We start from the raw sequence: 23,491 nt of genomic DNA, 5'->3' as shown, positions 1-23,491 counted from the left end.
TAATAACTTCTCCTGGTTCTAAATACATTCCAATACTGAGCCCTCAGTACTGTGTTACGATAGAGTTTCTCAACATAAGGGTCACAAACAGGGGTCACAGCCACCCAACAGTGCTGGAACAATTTGTATATTGGGGATGCTGAAAGCCATTCAACCAAACTGTAAATCCTGCATATGATGGAAACCACTTCAAACCAGGGAGTGCGACAGCAGCCCCAACACCTGTAGTTCCAGCACCTATGCAGCCGCCTTGCTCTCCCCCTGTTACCAGATGGGGTCGGGGTGTGTGTGTGTGTTTGGGGGAGGGGAAATGGGAGAGGAGTACTGGGTAAGGGTTGGGAACCGCTGTGCTAAGTGTTTGACGGGTAAGGAGATTGGTCCCTTACTGGGTGCCCTTGACACCCTTCAGTATTACTGGAGAGGGTGTGCTGTGCTGCAGCTCTGACCCTGAGAAGGAATTCTGGCTTAGCTACCATTACTTCAGGGGGCTCCTGAGCAGCCCACGCTGGCACAGCCCTTGGAGAGGGTTCAGCATTCTCTCCTGCTCCCCTTGCCTGCCCAGCTAGCTGGCTAGTTCAGGGTGAATAGGGCCATGCCCTTTTTGGGCAGTTAATGCCTATAGGGGCACTAGGAAGGAGCAGGGTTGGCAGCACTCCCAAGCCACGCTGTGGCTGGCCCCTGTCTGGGGAGAAGGTGGGGCTGAAGAGTGGCTCATTGCACCCTCCCTCACCTTGCCCACTCACATAGTGACCTGCCTACGGTTGCATTATACTAATGTGAGCTCTTTCTTCTCTCACCCCCGCATCTTTTGACACCCCTACCGCATAGGAAGGATTAGGCCCCACTCCCACAGTAACTTTTTAAAAATTTTTTGCATTGTTCATTTTTAAAGCTCCTGCTCCTCCCTCTCTCCCCCTTGCCTAGAGGGGAGTTGAAAGTGGAGGGAAACTCCCAAAAAAATGAAGGAATGATTTTTAAAAATGCAGGTCTTCAGCCACGACTAGGCTAAATATGGACATTCCCTGGCGGCTCCTCACCGCCTCCTTGCAGATCAGTGAAAGTGAGTCACGCTCACTAGGCTGATCAAAGTGCTTGTCCTTTCAGCACCAGCTGTCGGATTTCCTACATCAGCATTACTGCTGAAGCCCTCCAAGTAATCCAAGTGTAGGCAAGGGGTTACAAACACAGGGAAGCAGCCAGATTGTGCAAGAGATTTGGGAAGGCCTGTGACCTTATTTGAGAACACTTTCTCTGCTTGCAGTCTTCTTCTTCCCGGTCTCTCCTGTGGCTATTCTCTTACAAGGTCCATCCTTCTGCCACTGACGTCAGTAGGAGTTCGCCATCGCTTTCGATAGGAGCAGGAACAGGCTTAGTCGGAAAACTCTTTACTTCTGCTTTGTTCTGCCCCGTTTGTTCGTAGCAAAATAAAAGGCCACACACCCTGGCATGCATTTTTCAAAAGTGCTGAGCACCCTCAATTCCAGTTGAAGTAACTGGGAGCTGCAGGTGCTCAGGATTGCTGAGAATCAGGCCCTATCTGCATCACATGTATTTCACGTTCTCTGCAGTGGCAACAGGATTGGGTAGCAGATATAGAATTATATCTTGCAAGAGGCTGAGCACCTTCTGAATGGTACTGAATATCTTTAACCGCTGCTGGCTTCACTGGGAACTAAGGCTGCTCAGTGCCTCCTGGAGAAACTCATCATCTTGTAGGAATGGAAACTTGGCTTTATTAATATATAGGGAGTTACACTTGTAAAGAGCCAATGCAAAATGACCTTTTCTGAATCAGTTTGAAAACTCTGCCATGAATTTACAACAAGGATCTGACCATAAACTATTGATATGAGTGATAAATGCAATGGGAAATAATTTAGACTTGGTTAATAAAACAGTATTAAAGGCAAGCTGCCAAATTCTGTGTAGTTTAGGTCTTACATTATACATACTTTGAAAGTTGCATGGTCTGTCACTAGTACATCCTGACCTGATTGATTCATGTTTATTTTTTCAGTATTGGTCACCGTGACTCTGAATAACTTTCTAAAATTGCAAACTCATACTGAAAGTCCCACACACAAAGGTGTGCTCAGATGTTCCCTGCTCCAAGGAACATTCATTTATGGGGAACCTACAATACGTGCAGTATTTTGTTAATAGTCTGATACAGAGTTACAGGGGTTGTGTTTTAAATTATTTGCTAAATTGCTAACAATGTGCTTGGTGCTGTACAAGATGCATGGGTGATAGTGCTGCTAAGCTATGCAAAGCAAAAGTCAGCGTCCCTGTAATATTTTAGTTCATCTGTGAATTAATTAAATGTTCTGTCTTTACAGCAATTTGGTGTGGGAAATCTCTGCCATTCTTTGTTATCTATGATATGCTGATTTTCTTTCCTTTGTTCCTGCTGCAGGGAAAGCTGTTTCTCCCCAATCAGTCCAGAAGCATGTCCCCTCGTGCAGTCCTTTATCTGCCCCAACAGAGCCTTTGTACTTGATGGTCATGTGCAGTTGAAGACGGGCCTTCAGACCCAGGAACGGCACCTTTTCCTCTTCACAGACATCCTTGTTGTTGCCAAGTCCAAGTAAGTATCATTCCTAAGGGAATACTCTTGCAGAGCAGCATCCCTCCTTAGTGCAGCATCCCGTGAATTTCCCTAATTGCTATCTTCAGTAGTGAATCTTCCCTGGATTTCATGAGAGCTTCTTAGTCTGCCAATGGGAGTTGAGCTCCTAACTCCCTTAAGTTCTTTTGTACACTCACAAATCAGTCAATCAATCCAGACGAGAGTATGGTAAAGGAATCATAAACATGTATGTTAAATCAATGTGGGTGGGTATTTTAGAAGTGGTGTCTTAAGCTGAGCGTGGGAATGTTGTGTAGTAGATAGAGTGGGCGTTAAGCATCTTGAGTTCCATTCCCAGCTCTGTCTGTAGCCGGCTGTCCAAACGCTGACAAGTCATTTACGCGTCTTGGATCTCAGTTCATTCATTTGAGAAATGTGTATAATACCACTACCTACATCACATGGTGTTAAAGATTTAATACATGTCTGGGAAGTCATTTGATATCCTCAAACGATTAACATTTCTATGGAAAATTTAATATTATGGTATTACAGTAAGCATTTCTGTCCTCTTTGAATTATCTTCCATATACTGTTTCTGGTGCAGCAAAGTAGAAGGTGGTAGTATTGAGGAGTCTGGGTAGCTGTTCATGTGTAATCAGGCTTGTTGTTGAGCTCAGATTATTCACTCTACCATTCACAATTAAATCAAATTTACAAGATGGATCTAGCATGCTAGCCTCTTGCAGCAGTTGTGGTTGAAGGCAAATCTTGTGTGTGCTTTTACTTGTTTATGCATTAAGGAAAAATAGGGTCCCACTGTGCTGGGTTCTGCATAAGCAATGTACTAACTCATGTATGGAGTAACTTACTCCATGTGTATTTATTATTTTTAGTAGATTTGTATTACCATAGTGCCTACATGGCCTCTAGGAAATGGTAGCTGAATACACAGCACTTAATTTAACATGGAAGAGAATCTAAAATTTCTGAAGGAGTTGGAAAAATGTGTGTTTTTCTATGTGTGAATTTGATACAAGTTAAACCAGCTCAAAGTAATTTAGGGTTTAAAGAGGAATAAATGGAGCGAGACTCTGATAATAAGAAAATGATCCTCCTTTTCTACTGATTGTTAAAGATAGTAATAAGAACAGTATTTTGAATATTACTTGGTGTGTCTTGACGTACCAATTGGGATATGATCTCTCAAGCTGTTCTATCAGAAATTAATATTTGAATCCTCTATCGCAAATGGGCACTATTTAAACGCTCAGCAGCTGCCAAAAGTTATCATGCAGTATTATCTGAGATACTGTAGTTATTTCCTATTCTAAGTAGTATATAGGGGAAACCTGGGGTGTATCATGTACCAACATATGTTGATAAATGTTGACTTCTTAATGTCTGATGTGAACTTAAGACTGTGTGGTGTACCAGAGTAAAATCTGAACTGAAATGAGGATCCTGTTGAATTTGACTCAGCTACAAAATTATTTCCCAAAAATGGCTAATCTGTAATATTCTTCTGTGTTAAGTACTTGCCTAGTTTTGGGGGCTGCATGTGTCTAAGACAGCAAACTACGGCCCGTGGGCCACATCCGGCCCGTGGGACCGTCCTGCCCGGCCCCTGAGCTCTCGGCCGGGGAGGCTACTCCGCCCCCTCCCTTGCTATGCTCCCTCCTCCACAGCTATGCCGCCGCACTGACAACACTCTGGCTCGCCGCTCCTGTCGGGCAGAGTGGCTGGCTCTGGCAGGGTAAGGGGGCGGGGAGCGGGGGGTTGGATAAGGGGCGGGGGTCCCGAGGGACAGACAGGGGACAGGTTGGATGGGGTGGAGATTCTGGGGGGGGCGATCAGGGGATGGGGAGTAGGGGGGGCGGTTAGGGGCAAGGGTCCTGGGAGGGGGCGGTCGGGGTCAAGGAGCAGGGGGGGTTGGATGGGTTGGGGGTTCTGAGGGGTGTGTAAAGTGGGAAGGGGTGGATGGGGGCAGGGGCCACGCTGTTTGGGGAGGCACAGCCTTCCCTACCCGGCCCTCCATACAGTTGCGCAACGCTGATGTGGCCCTCAGGCCAAAAGGTTTGCCTATCCCTGGTCTAAGAGAAGTCTTTATCTTTCTTTGGACAAGTGTTCATACTCCCCATCATGCTCCCCTTCATATTTATGTTGAGTAGAACCTTCCTTGCATTTTGCATAATACGTCCTGCTCAAAGTGACTAAGAATGGCAGCATTAAGAACTTTAGGGTTATTTGTTGGTTTGTGTCCACTTTTATGCAAAGCATTGATTTAAGCAACTTGTTCCCTACCTTTTACTCATTTCCCCCTTCTCCCGCCCCTTTGTCCCCCAAGCCTCCGATTCTATAGAATCTGAGCACAGGATTTTGTATATAAAGGAGGGAGAGGTTTAAGGAACAGAAGATACTGCTTCGCTTCACTACGTGATATGTGGTACTCTTTGAATCTAGGCACATACTTTCTCTATGGAGCTGGTCTGGAAGTAGAAGGGTCCCTGTGTCACAAAGACAAATCATTATCTTATTCTGTTTCCTATCACTCATGCAGAACTAGCTCTCTCACTCGTATGACTCCAGCTTGGTTTTCTCATATCCCAGAGCACTTGCATAACAGACCTTGCATTCAAGGTGTGTGTGAGAGGGAAGGAGTTGAGGAGAGAAAGCATTGGTGAGAGACCTGGGAAAGGTGAAAGAAAGAGACTGGGAACATCCAGATAAGGAGGCTGTGTGTTTCCTGTGCCTGTAATAAAGGATTAGGAGCCAGGAATACCCTAGTTTCTAACAGAGCCACTGATTTATTTTTATCACCTTGGATGAGGTAATTTGAGCTCTTTGTGTCTCATTTAACCCACATATAAGATTGGGTACAATGCAAAATTTGATTCTGTGAATAAACTGTCCTGGCTCTTACGTAAGGAAAAAATCCAAGCTTTATGGTGAGTTGTTTTTTTTTTTTTTAAACCCAGACAATCAAGTTATATTTACCGCCTCTCAAGAAAATTGAGATAATTTTGAGGGAATTTTCTTCTGCTGAGCACCAAGTTGCTCAATCTGGACTGGAGGTAAAGAGACTAGTTGATGCCCAGTATGTAATCGATGCCTCGCTCAGCAGGGAAAAGCAATTGAATGGCTTGTTGGCATTGTGGATAAAACTCAGTTTTTTAGAATGTGTACATATCAAGATGGAAAGCATTTGTTGTGTTTATGTAACACAATGCCACCAAAACCCCGTGCACACTCTGAATACAGAAGGCATCCTATTTCGCAACCATCAGACAACATCCTGTATTTCAACCAAAGGTTGGAATTTCACTGACTGTGATCCCACCAGCAGTCACTCTTCCTGCTGACGGCTTTTGATGCCACACAGAAGAATCAGATCCCTCTTTAGGCTGACCCAGTTTTATGCAAGAGCTGCAGTCTCAGATAGATAGTAATCCACTTATCAAGTGAGGCAAACTCCCCAGCAACAATATCCAGGCAATACTTTACAGAGCTACAAAGTCAGCTTGTTAAAAGCAAAATGACTCTGAGAGGGCCACACAAGGGTCCCTTTCAGCTATTTTCACTATCGCCAAAGTGGAATATCAAAGCCTTAAACTTAGTCCATAATTGTGCTATCTAGGGTGACCAGATGTCCTGATTTTATAGGGACAATCCCGATATTTGGGGCTTTGTCTTATATAAGCACCTATTACCCCTGACCCCCGTCCCGATTTTTCACTCTTGCTGTCTGGTCACCCTAGCTATATCTTTGGGCACACACAAATGCTCCTGTTCTGCTGTAGCCACATGAGGATTTAAGCCATGTTTACTCACTGTTGGTCAGCTGTAACTCCACAGCTGATAGTTTACAGGTGTTTCTCCTCTGCCAGCCTTGTGAAAGGAGAACGTATGAGAATCCAGATATATTGAGACGAGGGGGAAAAGAGAATACGCTAGTTAGCTGATTGAAAGATCCGTGATCTCCAAACTAACGTTTCTAGGTGCATTGTGTTGGTAGTGAGTTCCTTACCTTACACATTTGTTGCCATGTGCCAACAGCTACAGATATTTTAATGCAGTTTGTGTCTTTCTGTTTTTAACAAAGATTTCTAATGATTGCTCACAGGTATGTTGGATGGGAATGTAGAGATAGACGATTCTCCCTCAACACACACATTTGGTTACTGTTCTGAAGTCTGGCTGCTTTGGGGGAAATTAGTAGGAGGGTAAATAAATGGAATGATGGTAGCAATTTCCCAATGGATCCATTAACATTTTTGTCAGAAGTACCTATTAAGGAGATTAACTAACCTAGTGAGAAGTTAATCTTCCATCTGTTAATAGCAGCAAGGTACTGAATTGGCATTTACTGAAAGCAAAAGGAACTAGATTTGCCACGCTGGTATGAGATGGTGTACCTGCGCATTCATGTAGGGCCCAGTTGTGCACCATCTAAAGTCAGCAGTTTTGCTTCACTAGGAGCAGGATGGTGTCCTATATCCGCAATGTAAAAACAAACATATTTTGGAATGATGTCAATTTATGTTCTTGAAAAGAAAATCAATCTCTCCTTATGCCAGTCAGTCTCTTCCCTCCCCATTGCTTAATATTAAGTTTTGATGATAGTTGATTCTGAACTGACCAGAAAACTGATATTTGGCAAGAGTCTCACAACTGGGTGCCTAAAGTTAGGCTCTAATGACAGTATTTAAGCACTTAAATAAGTGGCGTAATGTTCAAAAGTGCTCACCTCTCTCTGACTGCAGAAAGGACCTGGCAGATGGGGATGAAAATGCGGGGGAGGGCTGCCTGTGAATGCGGGGACAAAGGGATAGGAGGGGGAGAGAGGAGAATTACTGAGATTCAGTGGGTGGGGAGGCAGCTCCAGTCTGGGAAGGAGGGTCCGGGGGATTCCTACCTGCTCTACAGTCCAATCCTGGGGGCTGCAATGGTGGGCACCACTCTTGTGTCCGATTTTACACAGAGGTGGAGCCCGCACAGTATTTCCATTGCAAAGGCACCAGAGCTCCCTGGTTCCACTGGCCCATGGATGACGTAACACTTCTCTGGCTCTGTTGACTTTAATGGGAGCGACTTAGTGCTCAGCATGTCTGAAAACCAGGCCACTTACTCAGGTACCTAAATATGGATAATAGTTGACAACTCTGGCTAACCCAGGCAGATGGTGGGGAATTTACACCATGGACTCCACTCCACCAATTCTGGTCAGTAAAGCATCTCTGTGTTGTGTGAGCCCCTGCCAACATTCACGCTTGGTTTTGTGGGGATCCAGCATTGTGTGTTGTAAATGTTGAGAGAGTAACATACTAGGCAAAGTTTGCACTTTACCAGAAAATGGAAAAGGAAAGACTGGACCAAAAAATGAATTCCTGATGTAGCGCTGCAGGTGTCACTGGAGTTACACCAGAGAGAACTTTATTTTATTAGATCTTATGCTTAGTCCATTAGACTTCACTCCGACACTTGTATTTGTAAATTTTTAAACAGTTCAGTCCAAGGTCACACTATGCACAATTACTCAATATTTTTGACAGTAGCTCTTACTTGCTCTGTAAAAAAAAAATCCAATCATTTTATGAGCAAATAGAATCAAGTATTACAGTTTTAAGAAAGGTCAGATGCACAGTGGGTTACGAATCTTTATGGCAGAATAAAAATAAAGATATGATTTTAATATGTAACTTCAAAATATTCTACAGACATTCTACTTCTTTATGCTAGTGGCTGTAGAGATATGCATGCAGGATCCTTTTTACATTCATCTGTGGATATTCACATTAATGCCAGGTCATCTGTGGTGCAGTATCCAGCTGTCGCGGTTTTCAGAATTTAAACTGAAGACATCAGAAATCAGAGCAGTGTGAATTGAGCACAATCCTTGTAAACCCATGAGGTTCAAGTCCTGTTCCATTTCAGACTTAAATAGTTCAATCTGACCTAAATTAAATACCTTGTAAATGAGACTAACCCTGAAGAAGGTATTCCAGATCCTCCACAGTTCTAAAACTGGTTTCAGAGTAACAGCTGTGTTAGTCTGTATTCGCAAAAAGAAAAGGAGAACTTGTGGCACCTTAGAGTCTAACCAATTTATTTGAGCATAAGCTTTCGTGAGCTACAGCTCACTTCATCGGATGCATACTGTGGAAAGTGTAGAAGATCTTATTATATACACACAAAGCATGAAAAAATACCTCGTCCCACCCCACTCTCCTGCTGGTAATAGCTTATCTAAAGTGACCACTCTCCTTATGATGTGTATGATAATCAAGTTGGGCCATTGCCAACACAAATCCAGGTTTTCTCACCCCCCCCCCCCCACACACACACAAACTCACTCTCCTGCTGGTAGTAGCTTATCCAAAGTGACCACTCTCCTTACAATACGTTTATTTAGTGTATGTATTTATAGAGCACTAATCACCATAGTATCTATGCACCATCCCCATTCACCTTCACCATGGTGAGCTGAGATCATGTACTCTTGTTTGCAGTGCTTGGCTTAAAACATCCTGGTGGCAGGCAGGGCAAATTCTGGGAAGGGCCCTCATCTCTTGAAATCTCTTTCCCTGCTTGTCCAGAAGAGGTGGCGTTGGACTTTGTAAACCCATCTGTTAACTCGGCCTTTTGCCTGTGGGGTGGTGGTGATTACAGTGCTTGCTTGTAGTGACTGTGGGTTACATCTATAGAGTTGAGTTTGCTGATATCAGCTAATTTTTTATGCTTTTAATAATTTCGATATAGTGCAGGGCTAGGACAGCCAAGAGACATCTGCTTGTGGAATGGAAAGTAAATTGTATTTATCTATAAGCAGAGAAGCCCAATAAAAGATTGTATTTCTCTAACTGAAGAAGTATAGTCTCTCCATTAGCTCTGATGGAAGTTACATGTCAGCAACACCGTATTTAATAAGTTGGGTTTCTCTGTTTTCGTGTGTCTCATAGCTGGTATTTCTGCCAACAGGTCACCATCTCATTTCAAACTAAAGAGCCAAGTGCGTCTCTGTGAGATGTGGACGGCATCCTGCATGGAAGAGGTCTATGAGGGCAGCACTAACCCGGAAAGGTCCTTCGTTATAGGCTGGCCCACCACCAACTGTGTTGCTAATTTTAGGTAGGAATTGAAATGTGTATTTCCTGCTTTATTAAATTTAGGTAGGTTAGTAATGTAATAAAAATATTACAACTGACGTATTGTCTACGCACAGGCCTGGAAGTCAGGATCTCCATAGCTCCGACATAGATTCCCTCTGTTGCCTTGAGACAAGTCAGCTAACCTCTTTGCCTCAGTTTCCAGATCTCAAAAAGAGTGGCAGTGGTACTTACCTAGCTCTTATGGGTGCGGAGAAAATCAAAGATTTGGCAAAGTGCTGTATGATTTGTGTTGTGTACGCGCTTGGTGTTAACTGTCTGTCTTGGTTTTTAAAATACATTTCTGTAAATACCTTGACTACTTAGTAATTATTGAACAGGCACAGCCAGGCTGTGTCAGCCCTTTCCAGGGGTCAAAGAGTCTATCATATGCACCTGCGAAGGGGCGGAGTTTGCATTGAGTGCAAGCAAGAATCATTCAGTAATATGTTGACCCAGTTCCCTTTTTTTAAACTCTGCCAGAGAAAATAAGTTCAAAATTCCTCCTAAAACAGAAACTCTGAATATTAACAGGCATGAGCATTTAAATCTGCTTCTGCACAGTTTTCGTTGTGAGGGCACAGTAGGGCCATTAAGGCAGTTTTGGCCATTAGGTCAATTTTAGTCTCTGCAGAAAGGCCAACGGAGGGGATCTTTGCCCAATAAATCTGTGTTGCCCAGCTAAGATAATTGGGCTGAGTACTGGAAACTGGATTTTTCCCCTTAATGGAGAGCAAGAGATGAGACCTGTAGTTCTGTTTTTATATCACATTGTCTGTAACCCAAGAGACTGTTCTGTATAAACTGTTCTCTGTAGTACTGACTGTTTTTTTTAACAGAATAGGTCTGAAACAAAGCTGAAATTTCGATTTAATTAAACTCTTGCCAATAAAAATGAGCTTTGATTTAGAGACAGTAGCCTATCCTTTAAAGCTAGAAGGAAATAGTCTGGTGTGACAGTGACAGCCTAGTCAAAAGGGAGTCCTAGATTGTATGTAAGTGGAGTGATTTCATGTCCAGTGGTAAATAGGAGATCTGAAGAGTTTTATACAAGTCACTAAGTAGAGATAAGTTACAAGAGAATCTGCCACGCAATGAAACCAAAACCAAAGTTCAAATGTTTATCAAGTGTTTGTTCCTGAAGGAGGAAAATTGACCAGGGGTTATAGTTCCCTAAATAGCAACCTCAAAAATTTGGAGAACTGATTTTCAAAAGCAGCAGTGGGAAAAATCTTTTCTTCGAGGGCAGGATTTAGATCAAGAAAGTTGGAAGTAAAATTAGGTTAGGCTCCTTATTACTGTAATTATCCTAATAAAAGAACAATCATACATATAACTGGATAGCTTAGTACACTTCAAAGTGTATGGGTGAGATAAAAGTTAAAAATCTTGTTTAAAATGGGTCCTCAGTCCTCACTGGGGCCTTTTAAGTACTAACCTACTGTAAACAATTAATAAGACAAAGCAACAGAATGGGAGGAGCTTCACCAATCTTTATACCAGCAATACTCTTAAACTCAGGAATCAAACATCTATGTGTAAAGTTATCCTGTTTTTTGTTTGCATTTTAGCAGCCTGTAGCTTAGGAGCCTAACTTTGTTTCCATTGACTTCATTGGCAAACTTTAACTTCTGTGGTGAAAAATTGAACGCTAGGACTTTACCCCAATACAGATCATATTTTTTCAATTTGCAAGGAAGCAGGCTTTCACTGAAAGTTGCAAATCATGTCAGAAGTTGTCAAGGACTCCCCTTAGACAGTTACCCCGTAGTGTAGGTTCGCTTCAGGTTTACAGAAAACAAATTAACACTGAACTCAAAATAGCCACCTGGGCATTAAAGACTATTATTTGTTGTGGACTTTCACAGAGATCCAGAGCAAATGCTGTCAAGGTTAGACGCCTGAATGGTTACTTGGGTTAGGGCAGAGAGAGAGAGTGAGCCTTTCCTGTCTTGGCTTCACCCAGAACTGGTCCCTAGTAGAAGTAACCAGTCCTTTTAATCTGGTCTGCTTGGCCCTGATTGGCCTCTACCTTCTCCTGGCTCTTCTAGGCACCAGAGGACCAACTCTGTCTGGTTCTCTCTTGGCAACCTCTGGAGCTCTGAACTCACTGCTCTCCCCTTCCAACAGGACAACTCCTTAGGACAGGGGCCAGCTCTAGGGGTCAGTAAGAGCCTGGTCACTCTGCCACAACAGTTCTTTAACAGTTGCTTGTTGTTCGTGGATATGCCAGTGAATCTCTATGCTTGTCCATCTTGGTTCTTATTGGTTTTACTTTGGCACTTGCATGCTGGCTGACTTCTATATTTGTCACTGTTTTGTAATCCTTGCAGTTCCCCAGAGCAGAAGGAAAAGTGGCTCTCTTCCTTGCAAAGGTACTTTTATTTTCCTACTTTTATAGTAATCATAGAAGAGATGGAAAAGACTCATTCACTCATCAAAACTATCTGTTGCTAATGCAGGATTGTTCCCTATAGTGGACTTTCCAGTAAGAATGGGCAAAATCCATGCTAGTTTTGGTTTTTCCAAACCTAATCAGTCAAGGGGGATTTTGGGGAAGGCTTGAGTACATGGATCTGGTTCTGTCCCATTTCAAATAGAGATGAGCAGAAACTTCATTGGCTGGGATTTTGTATTCCAAGTCAAAGTTCTAGGAGTTCAGATCTGCGTCTGTTTGTCTGGCTCCCCAGAGTTCATGGGTTGGTTGGTGGATCTTGGAATTATTTAGACTTCCCACTTGTTTTGTCCAGTTGTTTTAAATGTTCTAAGCAATGGGGCTTCAACCAGCTCCCTTAGGAGACTATTTTACAGCCTAATGCATCTTGGTGATGGGAAGTTTCTTCTGGTATTTGGCATAAATTTACCCATTCTTAATTTCATCCCATTCCCCTTAGTGATGTCACCCTGTATCGTCCTCAAATACAGCTCTTCTCCTTCCTTGCTATTTGCGCACCCTATTTATCCTTTGGCAATTGTCAATGGTCCCAGGTCGACACTGGATTATCCCATAATGATGACGATTTAATGTACCAGTCACTGGGTTTATCCTCACTTGTTAGGGTAGTTTCCTCCCTTTGAGCTGGATCTCTCCCTCCAACAGCAAAACCCATGAGAGAAAGAAAGCTGCACAAAGGAGTCCCCTGTGAGGATTGTCCTGACCGGTTGGAAATAGACCACAGGTCCCACCAGTGCCATTGGAGTGGAGGTCATGTACCACTGTATGGCTGGCTCTGTGCCACCAGCTGCTCTGGCCCTGGTCTCTGGCAGTGAGGCTCCAGTGGGGGCTGTGTTACCAGGACCTCTTCTACCCACAGATGATCCCCAGGACCCTCCTAGGGGGGATCCCTGCCATGGAGGGGGCTTTGCGGAAAAGGTAGTGCAGCCCTGGGATGCGTGTTTTTCTATTGGGGAATCTCCATCAGGTGGAGGAGTGGTATTCCCAGATCTATGGGGCACCCTCCAAATAATCTGGGGCAAGGAGAGGGCAGTGGTGTGGAAATGACCGAGACCCCACTTCTGTCCAGAAGAGAGGGAGACCCATGTGTGGACGGATTTCCTTCGTATGCAAATCTGAGGGAAATGATTGGGCCCTTTACTACCAGAAGGATGCTTTTTATTTTGGTGGGCTGCCCAAAAAGCAAACCATTGTGAAAGCAGCATTTAAGTTTCAGAGGGGCTTTAAACCTTGCTTGTCTATTGCTTATACTGGTTTCCACCACCTATCAGCTTTATTCATGCAAAAGTGTAATATTTTATTGGAAACCCTGGTCAGCATCCAAATGGAATATTATTCTAACAACATAGATGCATCATTTCCCCCTAAGAGCTTTGTGCATATGATAACCTTGCAATCAACTCTCTTCTTTATACAGTATTATTTGGGTTACTAAATCAAAATATTACCAATTTTGTTAATAACAATGAAAATGGTGTGGTCTTTGCTTGTTTTGTTAGTCGAATCAAAGAAGAAAAAGAAAAAGACTATCCCAAGAGCATTCCGCTGAAGATCATTGCGAAGGATGTTGGCAATTGTGCATATGTAAGTGTTCCTGTGCTGAAAAAGGGGATTAAGATTTAATTGGAAAAGACCTGAGTGGTGCTGAGCACCCATAATTCCAAATGACATCAGTGGGAGTTTAGGGCCCCAGCCCCGCTCAGGATCCAGCCCACTATAACAAATAGGGCCATGGTGAATAATGAGCTGAACATGACCTCCCTCTGTGATGCTGTGGCCAAAAGGAGTAATGTGATCTTTGGATGAATAAACAGGAGAATCATTTTACCTTTATATGTGGCATGGATGCATCAGTGTCTAGAATTCTGTCCCCAGTTCTGGTGCCCACAATTCAAAAAGGATGTTGATAAATTGGAGAGGGTGCAGAGAACAGAACAGCCACAAGAATGATTAAAGGATTGGAGCGTAAGAACGGCCATATTGGGTCAGATCAATGGTCCATCTAGCCCAGTATCCTGGCTAGATCCCAGTATCAGTGGCCAATGCCAGATGCTTCACAGGGAATGAACAGAACAGGTAATCATCGAGAGATCAATCCCCTGTCATTCGCTCCCAGCTTCTGGCAAACAGAAGCTAGGAACACTGAGAGCATGGGATTGCGTCCCTGACCATCCTGGCTAATGGCCATTGATGGACATATCCTCCATGAACTTATCTAATTCTTTTTTGAACCCTGTTGTAGTTTTGGCCTTCACAACATCCCTTGGCAACAAGTTCCACAGGTTGACTGTGTGTTGTTTTGTTTTAAAGCTGTTGCCTATTAATTTCATTGGTGACCCCTAGTTCTTGTGTTATGTAAAGAAGTAAACAGCACTTCCTTATTCACTTTCTCCACACCAGTTAAGATTTTATAGACTTCTATCATATCCCCCTTAGTCGTGTCTTTTCCAAGCTGAAAAGTCTGTCTTTTAATCTCTCCTTATATGGAAGCTGTTCCATACCCCCTAATCATTTTTGTTGCCCTTCTCCTGTACCATTTCCAATTCTAATATATTTTTTTTAATGGGGTGACTAGATCAGCACATAGTATTCAAGATGTGGACATATCATTGATTTAAATAGAGGCATTATGATATTTTCTGTCTTATTATCTGTCCCTTTCCTAATGGTTCCCAACATTCTGTTACCTTTTTTGACTGCTGCTGCACAATGAGTGGATGTTTTCAGAGAACTATCCACCATGACTCTAAGATCTCTCTTGAGTGGTAACAGCTAATTTAGATCCCATAATTTTGTATGTATAGTTGGGATTGTTTTCCAGTGTGCATTACTTTGCATTTATTATGATTTTAAGGAAAACATGCCTTATAACAGGGTTTCTCAAACTTCATTGCACCATGCCCCCTTCCTGACAACAAAAAATAGTATATGACCCTGGGAAGGAGGACTGAAGCCTGAGCCCCACCGCCCAGGGTAGGCAGGCCAAAGCCCAAGCCCCGCCGCTCTGGGGGGCACCAAAGCTTGAGGGCTTCAGCCCTGGGTGGTGGGGCTTGGACCTTGACTTCAGTCCCAGCCCCCAGCAAGTCTAATGCTAGCCCTTGTGACCCTATTGGGGTCCCAAACCACAGTTTGAGAACCATTGCCTTATAGCGATAGACTCAAGGAGGTCAGTCTATTTAGCTTAAAAAAGAGAAGGTTACAGGATGACGTGGGGAACAAATATTTAACGGGGTCTTCAGTCTAGCAGAGAAAGGTATAATGTGATCCAATGGCTGGAAGGTGAAGCTAGAGAAATTCAGACGGGAAATAAGGTGTACATTTTTAACAGTGAGGACAATTAACCATTGGAACAGTTTACCAAGAGTCATGGTGAATTTCCTCCATCAGTGACAAATCTTTAATCAAGATTGAATATTTTTCTGAAAGATGTGCTCTAGAAATTATTTTGGGGAAGTCCTATGGCCTGTGCTGTACAGGAGGTCAGACTAGATGATCACAGGGGTCCTTTCTAGCCCTGGAATCTATGAATCTGTGAAACATTTCCTCTCTATTCAAGACATGCAGTCATGTCTTAAAAATACTGTTCTGGAACAGAAACACTTTCATGGATCAAGTGCACATCTCAATAAGTAGAAAGCAAAGCTGGAGAGTCTACAGTTCAGAGCAATCCTTCTGAAGTAGTTTAGACGTTGGCCCCTTCAGAGACGCTCTGTTTTTACTCTCAGGCCTGATTTAGATACAAAGTTGTACTGATTCATCGGAAAGGGTGATTTTTGTACTGATTTAGTTAAACTGATATGACTTGATGCATGGACACTGTTAAATCAATTTAAATCTGGCTTCCATCAGCTTACCCATGGATCAGTGTTCATATCGCACTCCCCGCCAGTATCCGGCCCAAGCCGGGAAAGCTAAATGATTCAACCAGCGGGCCAAATTCGATGGTGAATCCTGGTCACATGCCACCTGAGGCACATAGCTCATATGCTAAGACCTGTATCAATATGTTTTCAGGAAAAAACTAAACTGATACAACAAATTTTAAATCAATATAAGAATGCCCACATTGGGGGTTGCACCATTTTAACTTAGTTTTTACCCAATTTAAGTTGAACAAGTTCACTTTCTGTATGTAGACAAGTGTTCCAAGAAACACTAGCATCCATAGATCCGTCCATCCATCCTGTCTGTTTTTATCCTCTCCCCTCTAAATGCTGCTTTAAAAATCTGTGTTTTATGTTCAAGAGCCTAAAAGGCAGTTGCTGAGGCAATTTGTTTTTGTAGAAGTAAGTCCCTTAAGGAGACTTTTCTACCAGAAGAGGCAATCTGCAGTTGTTAGAATACTATACTGAATAAGTCCAGACATAAAGTATTCCCCCTTCCATGGGAAATCATTGAGAGCACAACAGCTAGAATTACTGGATCCCTAAACCCAATGTTAATAGTGATGCAAACAGTGGCAGTTTGGGTTGAAGGAAGTAAATCAAGCTGTGCTCAGATATTTCTGAAAAGGGGTCTATGAATCTTTTGTGTGTTCAGAGTGGGGCAATAGCTCAGAACCTTTCTGGCTAAAATTAGTTCATGAGCCAGAGTTGGGTGCCCGAGCCTGATAGTCCTGGAAATGAAATACAGCAGTCTAGATATTATCAGTGATGAAGTAAAGGCATAGCAGATGGAAACTTCATAATCTAAATACGTCTTATGATGCTACTGTCTCTTGTGTACTAAAGGAGCTGGGGGTCCCAGGGAATTGTTTCATTTTGGGTGAGGAGGGACATGTAGCACAAAAACATTTTATTATATTCTAGCCCAAAGCAAAATGTATGCAAATGTGTTGACCTACTCCTAAGTGCCAGATGCCATTGCTTTGGGGAAATGTTAAATTTTTTATGGTCTGAGCATTCAGATACATCCTGAAGCAAATATACAGTATTCTCACTACTTTCCTTTGATTGCCATGGCAGCTTGTTACTATCGGGGGCTTAGACAGAAGGACATTCCAGATCTTTTATTTAAGGCAAAACGTCATGGGTTTGTTTTATCTGGAAATGTTGTGTCCAATTTAAAACTGATGTGCTGTATGTGTCAGCAGGGTCTAGCAAACTGATTCTGGGCAAGGAGTCAAGAGTTCAAATCCCAGGTTTGACACCTACTCTCGCAGTGACACTGGACCTCTGTGACTCTTTTCCCCCCATCTGTAAAATGGGGTCAGTAACACTTATCTACCTCTCAGGGGTATTGAGAATTAATTAGGTCATGCTTGTACAGTGTGTGTGTGAAATGTAGTGCTCTGGGTAAGGCTACATCTACTCTAGAAGTGTTAAAGCAGCACAGCTGCATCAGAGCCACTGTAGCACTTCTGGTAAAGACTCTCTAAGGCGACGGGAGAGAGCTCTCCTGTCAGCTTAATTGCTCCATCCCCCATGAGAAGCGGTAGCTATGTTGGTGGAGAAGCTCTCCTGCCGACATAGCGCTGTCTACACCGGCCTGAGTGACGTAAGTTATACCGAAGTAAGTTCTAGTGCAGACAAGGTCTAAGTATTTTTTGCTTGGAGCTGGGTAAGAGGCAAGGGCATAACGATTGATTGCAATGGGCTGGAGGGAGGACTTGAAGATAAGATTAGAAACCATGTGTCAGGGTACATAAAATATAAGACACGTCATGGAGGATGTTCCCCTCAAAAGGCAGGAATAATATTGATGTCCAGCAGTCAGTGATACAGGTGTTGCAATATCATTCAAGGAAGAACAGCTTCCAGGAAGCAGGACTTCCAGGAATGATTAAAATCAAAGCACAGCAGTGCATACAGAAGAGGGACTTCAAGGTGGTCAGAGTGCTCAGCTCATCCCCTGTGTCAAACCAATGTCCTCTTTCTATTCATTATACACATCGCTTCCTGAATAGGGATAGTATGTTTCATATTGTTTATCAGAAGTTTGGAGTACGTTATGGAGGTAAAAATATGACTGGATTAGAGATTCCTGAGAGGAAGCATTTCTGCTATCAAACAGAATTTGGCTTTGATGCATATACATGGGAAGTGGGTGATGGATAGAGATGTCACTACTACTATCCTCTCTGGCTAGCTGTGCAGTAGAAAAGTGAGTTATTAAATGTTAATACACTGACCATTTGTTCCATTGAACGCACTCACTTTATCCATTCTGAAGTGTTCCATTCTCTCCTTCTTATATCTATATGTCCGTGCATTAATGCACCTTTTATTTGTCTTGTGTAGAGGGAAAGTGCAGTTCTTAGCGGCTGATTCAGCTGTGTGTTTTAATGCAGGAGTCTCAACCATGAAATCATAACCAACCTGCCCTTCCCATATCGGTGTTTGGAAAGTGGGGCTGGGTCCAGGTATGGACAGGTCTGAGAGCTTGTTCTTATGCACAAAAAGTACATATTGTTTATTAGCGAACATCTTAACAGAGTATCTTGCACGGAGTGTTTTTTCAGCACTGTAATTTACTACTATTCTTGTACGAAGTCATTGGGAGGCTGTTCTTGGCAAACACTGTAGTCTAGAATGCCAATTTTCTTTTCCCTTTTTTTTCTCTCCACAGTCGAAAACGCTCACTGTAACCAATGCTGATACAGTGAATGATGTGATTCTCACAGCCCTGCAGCAGCTGGGGATTAATGTAAGTCCTTACAATCAGATTTGATGACTTTATTTATTTATTTATTTATTTATCATCAAATCTTTACTTTTTACCCAAATTGAAGACATTGACACCAATTACACCGGTTACCATAAGAGACCAGTGATTCTTAACTGCCTTGGAGGCACATATTAGTATAGTGCTTTTCATCTACAGATCACCAAATGCATTACAGGTATTGAGAGAGCCTCCCAACACCCCAATGAGATACATCCCACATTTGTGGTAGTTATTAAATTTATTTTGCAGATGGGTGAAGTGAGGTGATCACAAGTTAAGAGCTCCATACAACTCCTGTTGAGGACTGAAATTCACCTTGGGAGTTGGCTCTGGCCTTATTGGCCTGATTTGTTTTCAAAGTTGGACGTGCACAATTACATTTGCAAATATGCGTGTACGGCTGTGTGCCTAAATCTCACATCCAAGTACTGCTCTTTGATATCTAAACTGGGTAGTTGTCTGCATGTCCTCTTTGGTGTGGAATTGCATGTGTAACACCAACAGGTCCCGGTGGTTGGTGGGTGGGATTGAACCTGGGACCTCTGGAGCTAAATGCATGAGCCCCTACTGCATGAGCTAAAAGCCAACTGGCTGTTAGCTAAGGTGGTAGAGCAGACTCATTAATCTCTCTCTAAGTGGTCTCGGTGCCACTAGGTGGGACACAACACCACACCCAGTAGGTGTGTGGATTACACGCTTCCCCTAGCTGAGGAAGCGCGTCCCAAGCTTCAGAGACTTTCCAGTTGAAATCCAGGACGAGCCCCCACTTGTAACGCCGACAGAGCCCAGTCATTGGTGGGCGAGATCGAACCTGGGACCGCTGAAGCTTAGTGCATGAGCCTCTACTGGATGAGCTAAAAGCCACATGGCCCTTAGCTAAGGCTGTATAGCAGACTCATTAATCTCTAAGTGGTCTCAATGCCATTAGATCGAATAGAGCACCACACCCAGGAGGTGTGTGGGTTACACATGCACCTACATCGGAAGTTTTTCCTTAATGACTTGTCCAAGACCACACAGTGAGCGTCAGGGTCAGGAATAGATGTCAGGAGTTCTGACTTCCCTATCCCTCTTCTCTCACTATTTTTCAAAGTGTCTCTGACCTGTACTGGCAGTAGTGGAAGTCTGTGGATGAGCGTTCACTGACTGGGTGGTTAATTTCCTTCTTTCAAGTGGAACAAAAATAGAAATAATGTTAAGTGAAACATTACAGCTCTTCAGATATAAGCCTTTTAAAAATGGTTTGGTCGTGTGTGTGTGTCCGTGTCCTGAAACTTGGATCCAGCCAAAGTGCTCTCAGCAAAGGTTCAATTATGGAAAGTTAAGTATGGCTGAATGCCACCTTCATGTTCCCTTGGGTTTGCAAAGGGTCCCGACACGATTTAGAGCAACTTTAGAGCCGCTGTAATTTACACCAGCTGTTGGGACTTCCAAGGGACTATTCTGATGGCCAGGGATTTCTTGAGCACAATACTCAACCATACCTCCCAGCATGTCTCAAACACCCCTCTTACAGCAAATCAGAAGCTCTACACCACGTGAGGATTTCCCCTTCTGCCTAATTAGGGTAGATTTGGGATCTTTTTGAGCCACTACACCGCAAAGAGGTTGTAGCGCAAGTCGAAATCTGGCGCACTTTCTCTCCCAACCCACAGTGCAACGTAAGGGAGCTGATGCAGCATGACAGTTACAAGTCCAACAATACTTTTTCTTAATGCACTTTATTTTTACCCACTATTACGCTTGCACATGTCTGCAGAGCAATCATCGGGCCATGAAGATACTGACACTGCAAAGGAGCGTTTTGGTTGGTATGAGGGGAGGAGTTGATAACGAACTGCTTCACTGTTAACCTCACATTAGTATTCCATTGTACGTACTGTACCTGAGGTTTTGCCCTGGTTTAATGTATCAATTTGAGCAGGAAAAAATGAAAATCTATCTGGACAATTTAGACTCTTGGTTGCTATTCTACTCTTCTAAGTAAAACAGCACAAATTTTCTCTGTGTCTTGGTGGCCTAACAGCTGTTTTATTATGGGCATATCACACACCAGCAATCATCTGAGACCAGCTTAAAAAGAGAAAACACAAGCCCCATCCGATAATTGTTTCTGTTAGATAGGTTGCTTTTCCTTACATAACATGACACACAGGAACAAGCATCTGAAAAGTAGGGGGAGGATTTTTCGATGACAATTAAAGGAAACACATTTCCCATCTTGTGTGAGTAATAAGGCTATTACTGTGCCTGATCTTGCTGCATTTTGTGCAGTGTACTTTTTTCTGCAGCTAATTCCTGCAAAGTGGAAACTGCAGCTAATTCCTGCAAAGTGTCAATCTTTTTTCTTTCTGAGCTGTGCCCCACCCCCCAACATGCTATAAAAACTCCATGGCCAGTCTTTGCTACAACAACTGGTTTTCTGCATATAAAAGCCAGTGCCTCCATTAGGGGGTACCAAGCAGGGCAATTGCCTGGGGCCCCATGCACTGGGGGCCTCTCAAAGCTACATTGCTCAAGCTTCAGCTTTAGCCCCAGGTGGTGGGCCTCAGGGCCCTGGACTTCAGCACAATGTGCAGGGCCTTCGGCTTTCTGCCCTGGTCTCCAGCGAGTCTAATACTGGCCCTGCTTGAGGCCCCCCTGAAACCTGCTCATGGCCCCTTAGGAGGCCCCGGACCCCTGGTTGAGAACCACTGGTCTAAACTATTAAGCTAGTCAGGAAAGGGGGTTTGGGGGTTGGAAGGTTCCTTCAAATTTTGAGTTCCTAGTGTTTCAGTAAAACCAGGACTGTCACAACTGTGCAAGCAAATGGCCTTGTATTGCCTACAGGGGCAGCGTTTGTGATTGGGAAGGGCAGTCCCTCAAAACTGAGTTCACCAACCCTTCCCCCTCCCCCCATGTCTACTTCCTATATATTTTACAAAGAAAAAGTAAATATTTTTTGTGCTGTTCAGCTCGTACGTATTTGCTCCTGGCTTCTGGCCATGAGGCACCAGGGATGTCTCCAGAGTCTGTCTATTTTCCTTCTTCCACCTGCTAACTAGCTTGGCAGCAGTTCTGATGTGGCCCAGAAAGCTGTACTACTGTCAGTCGCAATGAAAGTGGCTATGGCTTTCTGGGGTGGACCCAGATTATTATCGGTGGGCGCAGGAGGAAAATACAAACTGGCTCAAGAGCATTGGGGACACAGGTAGAATATCCAGATGAAATGAGACTGGAGGTGGTGGTAAATCTATTTGGAAGAAAGGTGGACTCTGTCTTAGATCTAAATAAAGGACCATTGGGTATTTGCCAGATTTCTGCAGCGAGGACGCTCTCTGATTAAGAATGCTGTAGCACAGAGGTTCCCAAATTTTCGCCTGTGTGACCCCATTTTGAGACTTACTGTTTTCTGTGACCCCAGACAGCAATGAAGTAACATAGTGACCAAGGAATCCAAGGAGTTTACACATTAAGTACATTATTTAATGCTCTCTAATGTGACACATGAGCTTGCGTGTTGCGACACAGCTTCTCAAAGTCTGGCAGCATGGTAGAAGTTGCACATCTAATCTCCGATGTGACATCAATGGTAGATCAATACTGAGACTTGATGGACACGAGTGTCCTGAATCCAACTTCACACAATTATGTGCTTGCAAAGGGCACCATCAGTTTCAAGGCACATGTTGAGAGTGCAGGATATTCATTCTTGACAGTGAACAGATCTCTGGGGCAGAAAAATGGGCATACGTTTTTTGCACCCAATCATATTTTGTCACCTCCAAGTCAGGGTAAACTGTCTCCCCTCTGGTCTGGCTACTGTATAGAGAGAATTGCCAGTCTGTGAACTGCGAGTCTGAAAGAGGCCCCCAGAAATGAAGGACTCCAAGCAGTCATTCATGCTGCTTGGAGCTAGTTCTTAACACCTCATATTGGATGGGATAATAATGCAAATACATCAGAAGTTTGGATGTTCTTATTTGGGAATTACAGGCATAGTCACCCTCTGGAGAGTCCCCTTGATCATAGTCTCAAGACATAGACTCTCATATTACTGTAAGAAACCTAATACATCCCTCTCCTAATGTCTGGTCGTTTTGATTTTAAAGGGCTCTGAAAAAGACTATCAGCTGTGGGTGAATTCGGGAAAAGAAGATGCTCCTTACCCACTTATTGGTGAGTTTTTGGGACGGATTTGTTTTACTTCATTAACTGTCATATTAAAAGTAAATAAGAAATGTAGTTTCCTATTTTTAATACTTTCCTGTCCTGTGGATTTGCCTATCTTAAGGGTGACCCCAGACACTGTTGAGTTCTTTGATCCTTTTTTGCAGGAGAGCTCTCTTGTGTTGTACACTCTTAGCAATTGGAAAGTACCATTTCTTTCTCCCTAAGATTTGTTATAAACCTTGATCTAGCCCCTCGAATCACACACCTTCTCTTTCTCATAGAACCAACCTGGTTTGTCTTGTTTTCTCCTATATTGCCACAGCATATATACAGTATTCTCAGTCTCAAACAGAAACAGAGAACAACAACGTGCAGGTTTTTCCCATTCTCCTCTCACAAACCTAACTGCAGCTAAATCATAGCATTCCTTCTCAGAGCAGCCTTAACTACAAATGCTTTACTGGCATCAGACAATATTCTTATTTATAAAATGTCTTAACGTGT

At 43.3% G+C, this 23,491-nt stretch overlaps 1 protein-coding gene across 1 annotated transcript in view; it reads left to right on the top strand.

Annotated features, from left to right (window-relative positions):
* Window positions 1-23,491, top strand: part of ARHGAP20 (Rho GTPase activating protein 20) — a 90,458-nt gene that overhangs the window by 41,016 nt on the left and 25,951 nt on the right. Inside the window, exons 3-8 of the mRNA XM_077805971.1 lie at window positions 2,417-2,587; window positions 9,548-9,697; window positions 12,048-12,089; window positions 13,669-13,753; window positions 18,737-18,814; window positions 22,927-22,993. Coding sequence (XP_077662097.1) covers window positions 2,417-2,587; window positions 9,548-9,697; window positions 12,048-12,089; window positions 13,669-13,753; window positions 18,737-18,814; window positions 22,927-22,993 — 593 coding nt within the window. The remainder of the gene's footprint in view (window positions 1-2,416; window positions 2,588-9,547; window positions 9,698-12,047; window positions 12,090-13,668; window positions 13,754-18,736; window positions 18,815-22,926; window positions 22,994-23,491) is intronic.

The sequence above is a fragment of the Eretmochelys imbricata genome, chromosome 1, assembly GCF_965152235.1.
Source record: "Eretmochelys imbricata isolate rEreImb1 chromosome 1, rEreImb1.hap1, whole genome shotgun sequence".
Lineage (NCBI taxonomy): Eukaryota > Metazoa > Chordata > Testudines > Cheloniidae > Eretmochelys > Eretmochelys imbricata.
This window is presented reverse-complemented; position numbering and strand designations above follow the sequence as displayed.